This window comes from Artemia franciscana, chromosome 19 (assembly GCF_032884065.1).
Source record: "Artemia franciscana chromosome 19, ASM3288406v1, whole genome shotgun sequence".
Taxonomy (NCBI): domain Eukaryota; kingdom Metazoa; phylum Arthropoda; class Branchiopoda; order Anostraca; family Artemiidae; genus Artemia; species Artemia franciscana.
The window spans coordinates 29,316,658-29,336,899 of record NC_088881.1 but is presented as its reverse complement, the minus strand read 5'-3'; the positions used below and the strand labels follow the sequence as shown (position 1 = coordinate 29,336,899).

The 20,242-nt window shown below is 36.2% G+C and overlaps 1 protein-coding gene across 1 annotated transcript in view; it reads left to right on the top strand.

Annotated features, from left to right (window-relative positions):
• LOC136039527 (serine/threonine-protein kinase SMG1-like) overlaps positions 1-20,242 on the top strand; it is a gene marked incomplete in the record, with an annotated part of 282,681 nt that overhangs the window by 39,235 nt on the left and 223,204 nt on the right. The window contains 4 exon segments of the mRNA XM_065723331.1: positions 2,504-2,724; positions 5,475-5,638; positions 13,420-15,518; positions 18,570-18,947. Of these exon segments, the coding sequence (XP_065579403.1) occupies positions 2,504-2,724; positions 5,475-5,638; positions 13,420-15,518; positions 18,570-18,947 (2,862 nt within the window).

Genomic DNA, 20,242 nt, shown 5'->3' with positions numbered 1-20,242 from the left:
CGCCCCACCAACTAGGTGTTGGGGTGGCGCGAAGCGCCACCCCAACAGCTAGTATATATATATATATATATATATATATATATATATATATATATATATATATATATATATATACTAGCTGTTGGGGTGGCGCTTCGCGCCACCCCAACACCTAGTTGGTGGGGGCGCTTCGCGCCCCCCCCCCCCCCTCCAAGCCCCCCCGCGCGCGTAAGTCGTTACGCGCCACATTAGTTACGCGCCATTGTAGTTGTGTCCCTATGTCCCACCTGTGAAAATAGATATATATATATATATATATATATATATATATATATATATATATATATATATATATATATATATATATATATATATATATATATATATATATATATATATATATATATATATATATATATATATATATATATTTATATACTAGCTGTTGGGGTGGCGCTTCGCGCCACCCCAACACCTAGTTGGTGGGGGCGCTTCGCGCCCCCCCCAAGCCCCCCCGCGCGCGTAAGTCGTTACGCGCCATAATAGTTACGCGCCATTGTAGTTGTGTCCCTATGTTATATAAACTTGCGAATATACAACATTCTTTGCTGTCCCATTGTCTTTGCATATAAATAGATTGTCAGGTTATCCCCCTGTTTCCCCCGGTGTCCCCGTTGTAGTTGTGTCCCTGTGTCCCGGTCGTCATTTATATTCCCTGTGTCCCGGGTCCCGGTCATCATTTGTATCCCGGTGTCCCGGTCTGTATATACATTCGTTTTTTAGTTTTGTTTTTCTCCTTTATTTTTTTCCTTTTTTTTCTTTTTTAGCTTATTTAGATTTTTAGATTTTTTAGTTTTTTTTATTAGTTTTTAGTTTTTATTTCTTTTTAGTTTTTTTGTCCCGGTCGTCATTTATATCCCCCTGTTTCCCCCGGTGTCCCCGTTGTAGTTGTGTCCCTGTGTCCCGGTCGTTATTTATTTTTTAGTTTTTTACCTTTTTTTAGTTTTTTTAGTTTTTTAGCTTTTTTATTTTTTTTATTAGTTTTTAGTTTTTTTGTAGTTTTTGCCTTTTTTTTAGTTTTTTTAGTTTTTTAGCTTTTTTATTAGTTTTTAGTTTTTTTTGTAGTTTTTGCCTTTTTTTAGTTTTTTTAGTTTTTTAGCTTTTTTATTTTTTTTATTAGTTTTTAGTTTTTTTTGTAGTTTTTGCCTTTTTTTAGTTTTTTCAGTTTTGACGTCACCTGATCCAGTTTTTTCAGGTGACGTCACCTGATCCACGATCCACAGATCCACAGACAACTTATTTTTATATATATAGATAGTTTTTTTTTTTTACTTATGTCCTGGTCGTCATTTATACTCCCTGTGTCCCGGTGCTTTGTTGATTGCTAATCGAACATTCCTTTTGTCCTGGTCGCTTTCTCTTTGAGTGTCGTCATTTATTAGTTTTTTCCTTTTTTTTTTTTAGTTTTTTATTGGTTTTTACCTTTATTTTAGCTTATTTTTCAGTTTTTTCCTTTTTTTTAGTTTTTTTTTATTTTTTATTTTTTTTATTTTTTTACCTTTTTTTAGTTTTTTTAGTTTTTTTAGTTTTTTAGCTTTTTTACTTTTTTATTAGTTTTTAGTTTTTTTTTGTAGTTTTTGCCTTTTTTTAGTTTTTTCAGTTTTTTTTTTAGTTTTTTATTGGTTTTTACCTTTATAGTTTTTTTAGTTTTTTAGCTTTTTTATTTTTTTTATTAGTTTTTAGTTTTTTTTTGTAGTTTTTGCCTTTTTTTAGTTTTTTCAGTTTTGACGTCACCTAATCCAGTTTTTTCAGGTGACGTCACCTGACACATCCATCCACACATCCATCCACACATCCACAGACAGACAACTTATTTTTATATATATAGATATATATATATATATATATGCACAGCCCAATCCTTTTTACTACCCTTGTTTTCACTTATATTCATAGATTCACCCCAAAAAAATATACTCTACATTTTAGTCCATTTTGTAAAGGAGTTAAAAAAAAAAATTTCGACTTTCTAATTTTCTAATTTTATGATCATGATGAAATTGTATTTATTCTTATGCAAATATCTATATATTTAATATTTTTAACCACTATGCCCTCTCTGTTTCCAATTGGATTACGAACATTTTGAGGTGCTTACAAAAGATTCGAAGCCAAGTTACCCTATATTTTGAACCAAGTTACAGCCATAGGCAAGTGTTCTTACTGATTGGCTATCAATTATTGAAGCTGTGAAAAACAAGCAAAAAACGAAGGAGTTAGTGAGTTAAGGAAAACGAATTAAAAGCTAAATTGCACCTGATCGGTTCTTCTGTAGAAAATTATAAGCCAGTAAAGTCCCTTCATTTTTCTTTGCTATAGTTAAGGCGTTGCGGGAATATTTACCGCTGGTTCCTGACACCCCCTTCATATTTCAATTGTAGTGGGCCAAAAAGCTGGGCTAGTATTGATTATTTTAATATTTTAAATTAGAGGCTGGACTCTAGCTCAAATCTTGTAATTCCAGGATATGGTTGACATTCTCGTTGGCTGGTATGTTGAGCCTAAGCAGCCGAAACACATTTGCCAGACAATTGATGAAGCACTTAACCGTATGGGGCCGTTTTGGTTAGCTGATAAACAAGCAACTATTACCCTTTTGTCACAGTTTATTGAAGATACGACAAATTTGGCAGTTGTAGACACAGAGTCGGATCTTGAACGTAGAAGGCTTCTGCTTTTTGTTAGGTAAGATAAATCGATACAATTTGGTCAGATTGAGCAATCAAGGTATTGATTTTCGGCTTTGATTTTACTTATGATTAAAACAAGATCAGTTCTGATTTAGATGACTAGGATCAAATATGGTTAGCCATGATTTTAGCTTTATTTTGGCCAAATTAAGCTGTTCAGGTATTGATTTTGACAGTTTTTTTTTTTTTTTTTTTTTTTTTTTTTTTGGTACAGCAACGCTTAAATTTGGAAGTGGAAATAATATATAGGTTTATTTCTCTATAAAAATTCTATAAAGATGACATTTATTTATGCTGACATTTGTTTATTTATAAATAGACACACTATAATTAATGACTAATTAATGATATAATTAATTACTTTTAGTCATTAATTTCGAACCTACTCACCAAAAGCTATTAACGTTTGCAAATTTGTGCAATTTAAGAAAAGGGGTTTAAACACCTCAGAAGGGGGTGGAATTTTGATGGAAATTTTTTAATCCTATTATCTATGGGAACTACATGATGTCACTATATACGAAAAATATGGTATTTCTTGCTTTTCTAGAGAAGGATCGCATGCGTGTTTTTCTTTTTTTTCCCCGGGATTATCACGTCAGACCATTAGTGACTGATAATTGAAAGAGGTTTATTTAAAAAGGAAATCTAAAGGTCCAGTTCCCTGTTTAAGTGTCAAAGATGCGCCACAACAAAATACTGGTTTCCTTCTTTTTGTCCCGTAAGAAATCAAATTTAACCCAAATTGAGCCGAAAAGTTTTCCCTGCTATGACCACATCGATCCAGCAGTCACATACTATTGAAAGAGGTCTCATTAAAACGAAAATTTAAAGATCCAGTGCCCTTTTAAGTGTCAAAAATGCACCCCCAAATAATGTTGGTTCCCTGCTTTTTGTCCCGTAAGCAATGAATTTTGGCCAAAATTAGGCCACATGTTTTTCCCTTGTGTAATCACATCGATCCAGCAGTCAAAGATTATTGAAGGGGGCTCTTATTGAATTTAATGATCCAGTTTACTTTTAAGTGTATAAAATGCGCCCCAAAAAATGTTGGTTTCCTGCTTTTTGTCCCGTAAGACATCAATTTTAGCCCAAATTGGGCTAACATGTCTCATTAAAAAGAAAACTTATCCACCCCTCTTTTAACCCAACCCGTAATGATCGGTATCTACATTTCTCGTCAAATCAGCCTCCTTCTGTGGAAAGAGGGGTAATAATTTCTTTAGTGGCCAGAGTTCTAAAAATCTGTTCACGTAATCATGTAAAATCTGAATTGAATTATCTTAAAGATATTCTATTCTGCAATGGCTACTCAATTAACCTTACTGAAATTATCATAGATAGACGATTAAAATGTTAAAGATATTTTGTCTGCAATGGATACTCAACTAACCTTATTGAAAATATCATAGATAGACGAATAAAACGTTTATACATTTAAATAGGGAGCCCGTCCCCCTTGATTCAGTTACTCCAGCAATTGAGAACAAAACGTCCTTTGCATTACCATACATCTTGAAACTCAGCGACAAACTTGGGAAAATTAAAGAAACAACATCTCTGTATCTTTAAGAACTGAACAAAAAGATGAACATTTTTCTACTCGGGAAAGGATAAAACTAACCTTATACTGGGTAGCGGTACCTACAGAGTTCTGGGTTTATGTGGGAAATTTTACATTGGGGGAACGACTGGATGAACAGAAAAATTTCAATAGATATGTCTCTGAGATTTAAAAATAAAAATGACCACTTTGATTCTGCTTTGGCCCTCCGTGAAGAGGCAATTGAGGTAAAAAAAATATATAAACATAAATTTGATTATAAATAGAGACAGAGGAGATATTTCCTTAAGCGCAATTTATAACGACTTAATATTAAGACTCAATCAATGTTGACAAAAGAATACTTGTCCAATCCAGTTGGTGAATTCTCTTTGATTTATTTCTGGCTGTTTCTTTTTATTTAGTATTTTTTCTCCTCTTGTCAAGTTCACTTCGCAAGGTTAGATTTTTTTTTTTTTTTTATTTTTTTTTTTTTTTTTATTTATATGAGCACTGAGGACGACTTGACTGAGGTCCTTGTCGAAATATTTGCTTGTTTTGGGTCTTCATATTTTGCTACTGGCTGGTGAAATTGGCCTCGTTTTCACACCTATTTGGTTTTATTTTTCATGTATTATATCCTTTCCTTTCTTAATTTCATACATTAAGAGTGATATTAAACTTCAAAATGTACTGAAACTATTCAATAAATGTGAGAGGTAGCCTCTCCCCTGTTCAATCCTCTGTTCCTTACAATAGAGTTTGAATTTTGGTCCGAAATACTTCAAGAATTTGTGCTCAAGGAAAACAGAAATTGGAACGAGATGAAAACTATTTTTCACTATGCCTCAAGAATGTTTTGGTCATTGATTAGAATCGGCTTTAAACCATTAAATTTTACATCAAAATATTTTGACTGCTAATTGATAATTAAATAACTTGCAATTTCTCACTAAGTGTATTTGTTGCACCCAAAATTGCTTCCAGTAAAGCACTAGTAAAGCCTTAGTGTAAAGAGCAGGAGTTGAGGAAAGGGCAATATCCCCCATAGGCAGAATAATATCTGTGCGAAGTTTTAATGTTGTTCTTTACCTTCAGTTGAATTTTCTTTAAAATGAATCTTCTTTCGTTACTGAATTATAGTAACGTGGGGTAGAGGCTGTGTTTTCTTTAAATTTTTGTCTGTAACCGTTTTTTTTCAGGGTATTTAACACAGTGGTCAATAGCGTTATCAATAACTTACATATGGTGACAGGAGCTGATTTCTTTGGAACTCAGTTTTTAAACACTTCCATTACGAGGATGATCGATATTAGTCTGGAAATACTGTCCTGTGATACCACTGATGAGGAATTACTTATCTATAGTAAGTTTATTTATAATAATTCTATAGTATAATAAGTGTATTTTGAATTGATTTTGTCCCCTTCCCTGCTTAGCTAGGTCTTATTCCTGATCGCTGTTCTCGTCCTGTTCCCTTGCTTGGTGTTAGGTATTGTATAATTTCTCGTCAGACATCTATTTCGCATTGATTTACTCCGTTACCGTGCTTGATTAGGTCCTGTTCCGATCCCACTGGCCTATTCTTGTCTTTAGTTCTAGGGATCATGTTAAGCCTAATCACATGACTTTTTTACTGCTGTACCCCGATCCCGTCATTAATTAGTTCATATCGTCTGTCCTTCCCGTCCCAGGACGAATAAATTTTTTTCCAGGAACTTGTGCTTTATTTTTATTGTTCTGTAGGCTCTTGCAGAATAACGTTAATCTTCTTGGTTTCAATTTTCCCTTATCTTGGTATTGTATTTTAGAAAAATATGGGAATGAATATTTTTTCAAAGAATTTACTCAGATGAAAAGTAATCAACACCGTCTCATGTGATCGTTCTCGTCCGACCGTCCCGTCCCAGGACGAAAAGTTTTTTTCGTCCTGGGTTCATTTCCCGGTAATGAACTTTTTGCAAAACAACTGGGAAGAAGGTATTGAAGAAGCTACTATTATTCAACACGCAATAGACTTTTTTGAATGCGGTGTTATTGCTGATGCGAAAAGCGAATTTTGGGCGAAGGTTGCGCCAAATGATAATTGCCCCCGGCGCATCGGTGCGAAAGCTTCTGCGAACAATGTGAAAGATATTCTTGATTTTATTAAGAAACTGGACTCTGAGGAGGTATCAACTCCGATTTATGTGATCAAGTCTCCAACCGAGGTCCCGGTTTTGCCCGCAGTTGCGTATTCTAGGCTGTCAACAAAGGTGAATCGCGTGGAACAATTACTCAAGGTTGTTGCCACCAAGCTGGGTGCTTATGAACTGAATTACCCGCAACTGCCGAAACCTGCAATTCCCGACTCGCATGCTACTATTGTTGTGTCGAACCTTCCATCTACCCTTTCGGACCCAATAAAACGAAAAGATCTGATAGATCAGATTGATGGACACGAATCTATCACTAGCATTCGCCCTGTTCGTGACAAACTGTTTATCAATATAGATAAGTCAGTTGCTGAAGATTTCCGCTTATCGGTGACTAGTGCGTTTACTGGCTCTTCTGCGAAAGTTCTAACCAAGAAGTTTTACGGACTCCTGAAGGGAATCCCGCCTGATTTTGAACTGTCCCACCTGATATCGTGCCCTGGTGTTTCTGGTGCCTCTAGGCTTGGGAAATCGCTTGCAGTAAAACTTGAATTCTCTGATGCAACATCAAGAGTCGAAGCATTTAGATATGGTCTCAAAGTTGGATACGAAATCCTAAGTGTTTATGAGTTCAAAGCGATTCCCCGGTGCTGTAACAATTGCCGATCCCCTGACCATCTCCAGTCGTCTTGTCCCAGTGTTACACCAAAATGTGCGCGATGTGCCGGTCCTCATGTTTCAGATAGAGACTCGCCTTGCAATTTGTCACCTAAGTGCGCAAACTGTGGAGGTGATCATGTTTCGTTTAGCCTCACTAACCCTAAATTGAAAGCAATTGTCAGTCGCAAGTTACCGAAAACAAACTAATGTCTGAATCAGTATCACTCGTGTCCTTCAATATTAATGGGACGAAAAACAAGGACCTGACCATTGATGAACTGTACAGTAAGTTTGACATTGTATGCTTTCAGGAACATCTTTTGACCGCAACGAGTGTTAATTTCCTGCGCCGCAGTTCCGCCCACTTTGTTTTCACAACAAATGCTAAATCTACTTTTGGAAGGCCTTCAGGGGGTTTAGCATGTATTATAAAACAAAAGCTCAGCTTTCTGTCCCCGTCATGCTATTTCTCTGATGAACATTTATTGGCTATAAGACTTGGTAAAACCGCATTGATAAACACTTACCTGCCTCACGATGGGAAGAATATGACATCGCTTAATAAATTCTCCAAAGCATGCTCTAGTTTGAAAACTCTCCTTCAAAGTATAAGCAAAAATGGGTACGAATTTATTATTATTGGAGATATGAACACTGATGTAAAACGTGATTCTGCTCGTACTGTGAACCTACTTGATTGTCTCCCTGATTACAGAATAATTGCGAAGGATCTACCCTTCTCGTATGTGCATAATTCCGGCAGCTTATCGGATATTGATCACGTGATTTGTTCCCCGTTCATTACATCTTCAACAGTGCATGTCCACGAAGATGAGCAAGATATTGATCACCTTCCTTTATCGCTATGCTTTTCGATTAGAAAAGATAGTACTGACCAGGCTTGTGCTCCTGCCTCTAAATGGTTTGTGCGGAGTAATTGGAAAAATGTTAATATGCCATTATATATTTCAACCCTGGCCATTCTCCTTGGTTCTTTACGTGTACCTTTTCATCTACTCCAGCTGAGTGTTAGTCCTACTAAAAGTAATTACGATCTGAATCATTATTACAACCAAATCGTGTGATGTTTAAAACGCGCTGAGGAGGTTGCTGTCCCTCAGGAGCGAGTGAGGAAAAGTACAAGGAAACCAATCTGGTCGTGTGACCCTGAGCTGAAAAGTGTGAAAAATAAAGCCAAATTGTGGCTGCGTATATGGGTTGCTAACGGTCGACCATTAGCTGGGAATGTGTTTGAAATAAAACAAAAAACTAAGCGCGAGTTTAAGAAATGTCTGCGATCGAGCCGTTACAAAATGTTAGAATATCCTACCAATAAGAAAGAATGGGACAAAGTGATTAATTCAGCTAATTTAAATAACTCGGCAAATCCTAATTGCCCCATTACGCCTTCTGCATGGTCTGACCACTATTCAGTTATATTTTCCAAAGTGAATTATGCAGTGCACGCGCTTTATTCGAAACTGCTTGATTCGGTTCTCCCGCCTTCCCTGACTCAGGCACAAGTTATTCCCGTTTCAGTTGACGCTGTAATTGCATCTGTTAAGAAATTGAAATCAAGTTCTCTTGATATTGACGGTATCAGTGCTTGTCATCTAAAAATAAATTGCCCGTCTTTGTTTTTCCATTTACAGTTGTTTTTCCAAATGTGCCTTTGTTGTTCCCTCGTTCCTTATAGCTTTTTGTGTGGAACTGTCACTTCTGTACTTAAACGAGGTAAGACTCCTTTGGATTGTTCTTCTTATAGGCCTATCACGGTTGCTTGTAATTTTAGTAAAATCCTTGAACACATCCTACTTCCTTTCATAAGTATGAATGCTAATTTCGGGGAGAATCAGTTTGGTTTTCGGTCTGGCATCGGGTGCCAGCACGCTCACCGTGCTCTTGCTTTCCTTCTTAAAGATGCTTCGGCTAAAGGGTATGGTCTTCATATTTGTGCTTTTGATCTTTCTAAGGCTTTCGATAGTGTTGTACATAGTCAGGCTCTTTACTCTCTTTATAGTCACGGTATTAACCTTTCAGTTATTTTTCTTCTAAAGTTTTGGTATAGTAATTCTTATCTTCGAATTAAAACTAATGGTGCCCTTTCATCTTCTAATGTTCTTGTTCGTCGGGGCGTACGGCAGGGTGGAGTGTTATCTCCTAGTATTTTCAAATTTTGTATCTCTGGTATTCTTGAGAATATTTCTTCTATGTGTTTTGTTGGTTTGAGTGATATTTCTTACCTTGCTTATGCTGATGACATTCTTCTAATTAGCCGGTCTAAACTCAGTCTATCGCAGATGGTTCATAAAGTTTCTTCTTCTTTTACTAAAATCGGTCTTTCGCTTAATGTTGATAAATGTGAGTATCTTTCTTTCAATGTTCCCTCTTCTCCTAGGCCTCTAATTTTTCAAAATTTTTCTATCCCTCATGTAGATTCGATCCGGTGGTTGGGTATTACACTTACAAAAAATCTTAAAACTCTTCGGGAGCGTGCTGTCTGGGATGCTAGAGTGAAAATCCAGATTGGTTACTCTAAAGTTGTAGCCAATCGAGGGAAATACAATCGTATTGCCCTTGGTAAGCTTTATTCTACTTTTTCCGATCATTCTGTTCTTTACCTTTCTGGGCTTTACCCTATATTTAAGAAAAAAGATATTAGCGATATTCGATCCTCTTATTTCCGTTTCTGTAAATTTCTTCTCTATCTTCCTCTGTGGTATAAGAATCGAAAGATAATCAAAAAGTTCCATCTTCCGAACATTACTGAGAAGCTGACTGATCTACACAAAAAGCTCTCAGAAACGGCGTATCGGCGTTTGTCGCCTCACCACGGTCTGATCCGTTTGTATGATTAATGTCTATTGTTGACTCTCGTTTTTTTGTTATTTGTTTTTTTATTTGTTATTTGTTTTCCGTTTTTCTTCAAGTTTTTACTCCACTATTTATCTTTTTGATGTAAGTGGGTTAGAAATAAATATTATTATAATATTATTAATAATATTAATCGTCTTAGTTTCAATGTTCCCTCGTTTTGATATTATATTTTAGAGAAATATAGAAGTGAGCATTTCTTTCGAAGAACTTACTTAAACGAAAAGTAATAAATGCCGTCTAGAGTTACTTAGGAAAAATTTTAACTGTAAAACCTGACTCAAAGCATTGATATTATATTTCTTTTTGTATCTTTCTTTCCTTATTTTCGGGCGAATATAAAATAAATTTTTCTTCCACAGAATCCAAAGGATATTCCTTGTACCTGCTGGTAACTCCAGGTGTTTTTGCCTCACTCGGCGTCTGAACAAATCTTTTTCGATAAGTCTCCCCCCCCCCTCGAAGGCTTGTTTTGCGTTAACTTTCCCCAAATTCAGTCAGCTTTCGTCTTAGCTATTTCTGAACGTGTGAAAACTTTCAGCAGGTTTCAGATTTTTTAAACGAGTGTACACCAATTATTAGCTGTCCTTGTTTTTACGACATTTTTGTAAAGACTCATTAAGAAGTATTTTTTTTTATTTTGTTGGAGGGGAAAGAAAAAAATAGTGAGGTTTTTTTTTCTTCTAAAAATCTACAAATAAGGAGATATGACTTTTTGATAGCCGACTGACGATTTTTTTTTAGTGAAGCGGTCGTCAGGGGATGGGGGGGGGGGGCAACCAAGGCGTGTCCAAGCCAGCAGAGCTGATTCTGAACTTAACGATGCTTGAGGCTCAATTGATGCTGCTAAAATATCGGTAGACGTTGTCGTTAGAAATCTGATAGGGTGCTTGATGATGATTGATGTTCTTTCGATGTTGTAAAAACATCGCTAGACTTTGATGTTGGAAATTTGATCTGACACCCGGATATGTGTAGTTTAATGCTGGCAACAGTCGTCGAGAAATATCCAGGGCATGCTGCGGAACTGCTTTGGTAGGCCGTTTAATGCTGGCAACGGACGTCGAGAAATATCCAGGGCATGCTGCGGAACTGCTTTGGTAGTCCGTTTAATGCTGGCAACGGTCGTCGAGAAATATCCAGGGCATGCTGCGGAACTGCTTTGGTAGTCCGTTTAATGCTGGCAACGGTCGTCGAGAAATATCCAGGGCATGCTGCGGAACTGCTTTGGTAGTCCGTTGAATGCTGGCAACGATCGTCGAGAAATATCCAGGGCATGCTGCGGAACTGCTTTGGTAGTCCGTTTAATGCTGGCAACGGTCGTCGAGAAATATCCAGGGCATGCTGCGGAACAGCTTTGGTTGTCCGTTTAATGCTGGCAACGGTCGTCGAGAAATATCCAGGGCGTGCTGCGGAACTGCTTTGGTAGTCCATTTAATGCTGGCAACGGTCGTCGAGAAATATCCAGGGCATGCTGCGGAACTGCTTTGGTAGGCCGTTTAATGCTGGCAACGGTCGTCGAGAAATATCCGGGGCATGCTGCGGAACTGCTTTGGTAGTCCGTTTAATGCTGGCAACGGTCGTCGAGAAATATCCAGGGCATGCTGCGGAACTGCTTTGGTAGTCCGTTTAATGCTGGCAACGGTCATCGAGAAATATCCAAGGCATGCTGCGGAACTGCTTTGATAGTCCGTTTAATGCTGGCAACGGTCGTCGAGAAATATCCAGGGCATGCTGCGGAACTGCTTTGGTAGGCCGTTTAATGCTGGCAACGGTCGTCGAGAAATATCCAGGGCATGCTGCGGAACTGCTTTGGTAGGCCAAGATGCAACACCGTTGAGTAAGGCTGCTTCTTATTTTGGACTTGTATATTGCTTGATTTTGTTCTGTAGCTAACTTCTCGACGATTCCAGAAGTGCTTTCTGAGGTGAGCGAGGACTACTTTAGCTCGTGACGTTTATCTGTTGAAATCTTGATCATATCCTCCTTTGGAATCCTCCTCGGATCCCAAGCAAATGGATTATTGTAAGTTTTTGTTTAGGGATAGACCATAGAGGATAAATTGGTAATCTGTTTTTATCTTCTGATCAAGAACTTTGTTTTCTTCGTATTAATTTGTTGGCCTATGTAGGCTGAAAAATTTCCCACTTTGTAAAATATTTGCGAGGCTGAATTTTGATTTGGTACGTCGGAGTCAATCAAGCTGACGTCAAGCTATCAGCTACTATTCTTTCAAATTTCTGGACAGCGTGTCCAAGGATCCTTCCGACACAGGGATTGAAAATAATGGGGCAGGATTGAATAGGGCCTTATTTCTGACTCTTTTCCACATCAAACGGAGATGACCCTTGGCTATAGACTCTAACGTAGAATGCATATCCTTATTAATAAGCATTCAGAATGTCGAGATATTCTTGCGGCGCGCCATCTTTAAAGAAAATGCTGCACAGGGTATTCCGGTCTTGTGACTCAACAACGGTATTTTCGCAAATGAAAATGTTGTTCAGTGAATGGTTGCACCTTCTAAATTTTTGCAAAATTGCAAAATTGTTGAAAGATCAAACTTAGAGCGAAAATTTTAGAGCGAAATTAATTGTTGCAAGATCAAACTACGAGACTACGTCTTGAAGGTGCACACTTGGGCTAAAATAATTGGATAAAAAGAGAAGATAAAGAGGAAAAAAAGAATTGGCTAGGGTCATTATGGTTCTTTGTTGAAAAAAAAACAACAAAAAATGTGTTGAAAAATTTTTTTTCTTGTACTACCTCACCCTGAAAAAATATGAACAAAAATCCTAGATGTGCCCTTGAAATTCTTTTCAAATCATTTATAGTGACATTTTCTGAAGAGGGTATTTCATGGTTTCACAGATCACAAATGTGACAAATGCCTCAATGGTCACGCTGATTATGATGGAATTAAACTTGATTGTGTACTATTTTTCGTAATAAAATTAATGAATTATATTCGATCGTCTTTTCTTTGTATTTAGTTGTGAGGGAGGGCGATATGTAAAAAAGCAGCCCTTGTATGGATAGGACAGATTTTCCCTAAATATATTTTATTTATTCTATGTATGTTTTATCTTCCTTATGTTGCCTCCCTTACTGTCTATATTTCTATGTGTCTTTCCTCCCTCACTGTCACTGTCTATGGAATATCACCAGGAGTAGATTGTGCAAATTAATCCAAAAAGTGTACAAAGTAATGCTTAAAGCAATCCAAAAAGCCCCCCCCCCCCCCACCCCGCCAAAAAAAAAAAAAATGAAAAAACTGCAACAAGCAATTACAAGAGATTATTTTAAAACTTTACTTTTTTGTAGGGGAAGGGTCTGGAAGTCCATTTGTTATATTCTTGTTATTGATTTTGTATTTAAAAGAGTTTACTAGCCCAAACTGCATAGTATTTGACAAATAATTTCTTTCAATTTTGTTACTTTTTATTACTAGCTTTTAAACCAAATTTCTTTTTTTCAGCCAATGACACTGCAGCTGGCTTGCTGCAATTTCTACAACTGAAAAGCCAAAATTTATCAACTCATATACTGAGCTACGTCAAAAACCAGCTACCAACAACTGAAAACTTGCCATTTTGGACTCTTATCTCGTACTTACGCCTATTTGCATCTGTAGTCACAAATATTTCAATCATAACACAAGAGGACATCCACAGTTGGTTGAGTCCCAACTCCCCCCTATTGAGTATTCGTTTCCTTCCTCATACTGAAGTCGTCAAAGCTTCTTTAACTCTATATCAATCATTGTTAAAAGTGAAGGATGTCCAAGTCTTAGAAGAAGTATATAAACTGATTCTCAATGATTTTCAAGTTAGTTTGCAGTCATTAGGCTCAACATTCAATTGGGTACAGGGTGATAGCTTCAGTGAGGAAAAGTACCGAAAAGGTAATGGAGAATTAGTTGCCTTATTTTGTATAAATGCACTGTCGCAGCTTGCCAGCGAGTCTAACTCACTTATTGTTATGTGGGCCTTGAAACCCTCAATATTTGAAGTGATGGACGCCATATTGCTTGATGAAAACTTAATTAATTACAAACAGAGTATTTTACTGGCTGCTATAAAGGTCCTTAAATCCCATTGCAGAAATCATAGTCAATTTTTGATCAGCAGCTCTCTGATCAGTGTAAAGCCCGTTGGTATGGGGGGAGTATCGAATCACTCCCCAACTTCTGAATATTTTCAGAAAACAATTGAAACTGTGACAACTCTTCTTATTAAATCATTACCTATGGACACGAGACAATATTTGCTTGCTTGGAGTGTGGATATACTTACAGCATCAGTACCGTATATTAAAAATCTGAAAGGTAATCATGATATAGAAAAGCTTGTAGACGCGACTCTTGAATCAGTGAAATATAATGATAAAGGCATTGTAATGACGTTTGCTGACTTCGCGGAGGCGTTATTTCATTCAGCCGTTGTGCTTCAGGATCTTGATCAGCACAGATTAGCAGTAGAAATTTCATTACTTTTCACTGCATATTCTGATGAGGCTATACGCCGACGCTTTCATGATATTCTAGTGAGATATCCGCCTCTTTTTCTTGAATTTACTTTGAGGCAGCTAACTACAAAATGTAGTCAAAAATACAGCCATGCTAAGAGGCTGCTTATGACAAAGGTATCATCTGTTACACTACCCACTGTTTACTTTAACTCTGTGACAATGTACATTTTGAAAGGGACTGCTATACCAGAACAACCTTGGCTTAGTAATATATTTTCAATTTGTCAAGAAAATTCTTTGGAAATAAAACAGAGAATGTGGTGTGAAAAGAATGATATTTTGATGACTGAATGGTCCTTGTGGGAAGCCGCAAATTATTGTATTAATAATAAGCTACGGACTCCTTTTGGCAAACCGAATGAAACATTTATGGCCATTGAAATGGCAGTGAAATACCTCGCATCTGAAGGTGATAGTAAATCGGATCCTTTAGCTAAAACCTTAAGTTTACTGAAACTTAACGAGCCTCTTAAAGATTCATTGATTTATAGTTGTAAACAAAATCAAAGAGTAAGTTTTCTTGTATCGTTTGTTGATCATTTAGAGCGTGCATTATACAATGGCTATGAAGGAACAGCATTGGTTCTTCCACCTCCAGCAAAGGCTATTCGACTCTTTTTTCGAACAAATCGTTCAACTTGTGAAGAATGGCTCCTCCGGCTTCGCCGTGTCATAGCTCCACTTGCACTTGAAGTGGGTATGTGGGAGAGTGCATATCGGCATGGTTTTTACTGGCTACATCATATGATTTCGAAAAATTTAGAAACGCATCCTGATTTTGAGAAAGCTATAATATGCTGTGTGGAGTCCTTGCGAAGAAGGAATGACTCACTATCCATCTTGGGGCTTTATAATTGGCTTAGCTCGGGGATCGGTTATCACTGTGATTGGATTCAAAGCATATTTTTGATTAGTTCTGGAAAATTGGAAGATGGCGTTAAAAGCATCGTTGTAGATATTAGTGTTTTAGGAGAAAGAATTAAGAATACTACTGAGAAGAGTCAATTGGATAAATTGGAAACCAATATAACGTACTTGAATCAACAGGTAAGTTTACTTTCATTCTCTTGCTTCCTTTGTTCACGTCTATATATAAGCTAAATAGGGGAAATATGAAAGATCCTTGCTTTCTGGAAAAGACTGGAAATTAGTGTGTTTTTTTCTGGAAAAGACAAGTATACTTTTTTGTGTTTTCCAGATCAAAACACGAAAAAACTATTAGTTGTATTTTATTTTTGTGTTTGTATATGAGTCATTCAGAAGACAAATTGGTCAAATCTATCAATAGAGGAAACAAAAAAGAATTATAAAGAAAATTAGAGTAGAATAATAAATAGCATAATAATAAGTAGAAAAATTAATAAGATAATAATAAATAGAATAATGAGAAAATAAGGAAATAGAAAAAAGGATTTGTTTAATGTTTTTTGTTTTAATTTACAATCATGTAGCGGAAACAATTGTGGAGTTCGTAGGTTTTACTTATGAGTTAAAGAACAGTTATTACAAAACATTACCTGAAAGTAATCTTTTAATAATTTTTCGGATATTTCCTAAAATAATTTATAAAATTCTTACCAGTATATATATTTTTTTTCGTCAGAACATGACGAAATTTTTTTCCATGGAAAAATCCTCCCATGTAGCCCCCTCCACCAGAAATATCCCCCTCTCCCCAAAAGATACCTGTACACTTCCCAATTTCCAACATTAGATGTAAAAAATGGGCAAAGTTTATAGCTTGCAGTCTTTCCCCTGGAGTCTGAGGGGCGTTAAGTCATCCTCAAAGACATAGTTATTAGAACTTTCACTATGCTTAACAAAATGACCATCTAGAAATTTTGATCAAACGACTATGAGAAAAAAAGGGCGTGGGAGGGGGCTAGCTGCCCTTCAATATTTTTCGTCGCTTAAAAAGAGCACTAGAACTTTCGACTTCCTGTAAAATGAGCCCTCTTCTGATCTTTTAAGGTCACTGGTTTGATATGATCACTTGATCATTTGAAAAAATAAAATAAACACATATCCACGGTATTGCTTCTTGCGAAAAATGAGAAATTCCACATTTTTGTTTGTTGGAGTATGAAACCTCTACAGTAAGGTTCTCTGATCTGTTGAATGTGATCGCATGATTTTGATTAAGACCATTTGATGTCTTTGGGTTGTTTCCCCCTTCTCAGAGATTGGGCGAATTTTGTCAGACTAATGACTTTTGATGGGTAGCATTAAAGTTGATAAACTTTATATATCTGGATGAGCATCAAAATTCAGTTCTTTTGGATTAATCCATTGTTACCAAGACTCTGTTTCTTAGAGTTTTGGTTACTATTAAGCCGCATAAATCCTTAATTTCAGTTCTTTATCGCGAATTGCTTCAATATGCAGTAGTTGACGGAATAAAAACCTTGCAAGGTACATTCATGCCAAATCTGGGTCTGTAAATCTGGAAAACTAGATGTAGAAAATTTACCAACTCTACAGAAAAAAAAAAATATTATTCTTACGGTCTTTTTATTATATAAGAAATATATGAATATTGATTGTAAAATAAATAAATTATGATAAAACTATAAATTATATGAGAAATATCATATAGAAAAAATATGCAAATAATATTTATTGCATAAAAACATCTAAATAAAAAGTAAACCTGTAATTTTTAAAATAGTAAATAATAAAATATTGCCATATAATTCGTAAAAGAGGTCATCAGTAAGGTCATAGATAAAGGTCACCCCTCATAGAGCTTTTCAGTGAATTATCGTTGTGGTTGCCCCTCCGCTCTAATGCCTTCATGTATTTTTAGCTATACCGTGTACAGAAAAATTTCCTTTTTTTCTCAAATTGACATTATTTGGCATTATGGAGGAACTTTTGATGAGAAATAAGTTAAAAAAAATAGTGAAAGGAGCAAAATCTGCATACTTTTAGCCTTTACCCTAGGGTTAAATTCATGTATTAGAGAAGGGGAACGTAATGGTGACGATTATTGGAAAGAGCGTTAAATGGGGTATCAAATGGTATCTTTCTCTTTTTGTAACCTAATTTCTGTGCAAGGTTGTTTTCAGGGGCAAGACTAGAGCTTTTGACCATTAGAACACATTTTTGATGCGCTTTTAAAAGTCGTTGTTTCTACCCTCTCCCCTGCCCTCTGAACAAAAATTCTGGATATGGTCCTATTTCAGTGTACACTAGGTATTTTATCAATTCATTTGTCGTGTTTCAGCTTTCAAGTTCCATATTGAGTTTATGTTTTGCCAATTATGGCAACTTTTTTGCCAATCAAGCAAGAGTGTACCCTGAAAAATTAGGAGTTTCGTGCTTGAAACTGGGCTTTTAAGCTAGCTTTGTAATTTCCAAGCTCCGATTGCGTTTTCCAATTATGGTAACTTGTTCGGCAATTATGCCAACGATTGCTCTGAAAAAAGAAAAAAAGTTGCAGAATTCATATGATGCTGCTCCAAACTGGGCTTTTACACTAGTTTTGTAAGTTTAAATCTCAGATTATGTTTTGCCAATTATGGCAACTTTTTTGGCAAAATGTAAAGGTTGGCTCCGAAAAAGACGGAGAGTTTTAAAATTTAGAGGTGTGTGCTCGAAACAGGGCTTTTTATAATAGCTTTGAAAGCTCCAAGTACAGATAATGTTTTGCCAATTATGGTGATTTTGTGCAATATGTTTTGCCAGTTAGGGCAATTTTGCGACAATTTCTACTGAAAGTAAAGAGAGTTATAATTATTAAACTTTGTGTTTGGTATTAGGCTATTACTCTTGCTTTATAAGTATAAAGTTGAGTTTATGTTTTGCCAATTATGGCAACTCTTGGCGAAATGAAAAAAATTGACTAAAAAAAAACGAAGAGTTGGGAATTTAGAAATACGTGCTCGAAACTGGGCCTTTTACACTAGTTTTGTAAGCTCCAAGTACAGATTATATTTTGTCAATTTTGCCAATTTTGTCAATTTTGCGCAATTTGGCACTGAAGGTAAAGAGAGAGTTATAAAAATAAATTGGCCCTATCCGGTATTGGGCTATTACTCTTGCTTTGTAAGTACCAAGTTCAGAATGTATTTTGCCAATGATTTCAACATTTTTTAGATTGAACAATGTCAATACAATCTGGGATCCTGGGAAGGTATTGAGAACAAAAACACGAATTTGTCCCATCTGGCCAAGGCCTCTCTCCTTTTCAATGCGGGGCTCTACCCTGAATGTGTAAAAGCATTAGATTCCATCAAAACAGGGTCTGCTTCATGGCGCTACTCCAATATTGAACTGGAAGTGCAAAAAGAAGTGATGAAGGCTGCCTCTCTACTTGGGGAAGGTGATACCAACTTTAATGATGTATTAGAAGCTGTGATGAAATTTGGCGAAGTTGAACTGAACAGAGAAAATTTTGATGGGTCTTTTGAAGTGTTGCATTTCTTGAAGAAGTTGGAAGGAGTACATCAGCAACAACCTGTTGTCAACTATCCGGTATTTAATGCTCTTTGATTATTTTTTTTAATTTTTCTGTTTAAATTATTTTATAGTTGCATATATTTAAGTAGAATAATTTTATTTTGATTTATGTTATAGTTTATAGTTAAACAGTAAAAATAAGCTTAATTAAAAAAAAAATACTAAATTAAATCTTAAATAACTTATAGATGGGCTAGCCACCTGAGAAATAAATACCAAGTTTAATGACGCATTAGAATCTGTGATAAAATATGGTGAGGGATTGAACATTAAAATTTCTGATTTATTAGAATCTTTGATGATATTTGGTGAAGTTGAACTGAACAGAAAAAATTTTTATGGCTCTTTTGAAGTGTTGCATTTTTGATGAAGTAGGAAGGAATACATCAGCAACAACCTGTTGTCAACTATCGGGTTTTTACTGCTCTTTATATTAATTTTTTTAATCTCTTCCATTTCAATTATTCTATATTTACTTATATTTAAGTAGGATAATTTGTCATTATTGTTTAAGCTATAGTTTATAATTAGGGTATATAAAATAGATTTGATTGAAAAAAAAAATACTAAAATAATCTAGAATAAATGATAGATGGGCTACTTGGGGAGAAAAATACCAAGTTTAACGAAGTATTAGAATCTGTGATAAAAATTTGGTGAAGTTGAATTGAACAGAGAAAATTCTGATGAGTCTTTTGAAGTTTTGAATCTTTTTTGAAGATGTTTAATCTGTTCATCAGCAACAGAACTTCAATCAGCCCCCTGCCCCTTCCCTACGACCATGATCATAATACCGTCTTGTTTTTATTTATTGTTTTCTTGTCTGAGTCAAGTTGTTATGAACTGCTTATTTTTGGATGTCTCCAACTATCGACGAGTCAGTGAACATTTGGTAGATATAGATAGCTATTATTTGACATGATTATTTGTATAACGTACATAATTGAATAATTTATAACTAATGAAGTTGTATTTATAGTTATCTATATAATGTAATGTCGGCCACTCCTGGCCGAGTGGGTTGGTGCACTGGATTCGGGATCTCTTGTCTGAGAGGACGCGGGTTCGAATCCCGGTGTACCCAATTCTTCGGTTTGGGACGGGGGTCAGTGGCGTGACTCTGTAAGCTTAGCCAGAGTCGACCCAGCTCTAAATGGGTACCTGGAGAAATCTGGGGAAGGTAAACAGTAAGGGTGTGCGAAAGCACAGGATGGCTGGCCCCCAACCCCCCATTGCACTTCCTGGCTGAAGGGCCAAGAAACGGAGATCAGCACCGCCGGTACGGACTGTAAAGTCTAATGCCGTATCCA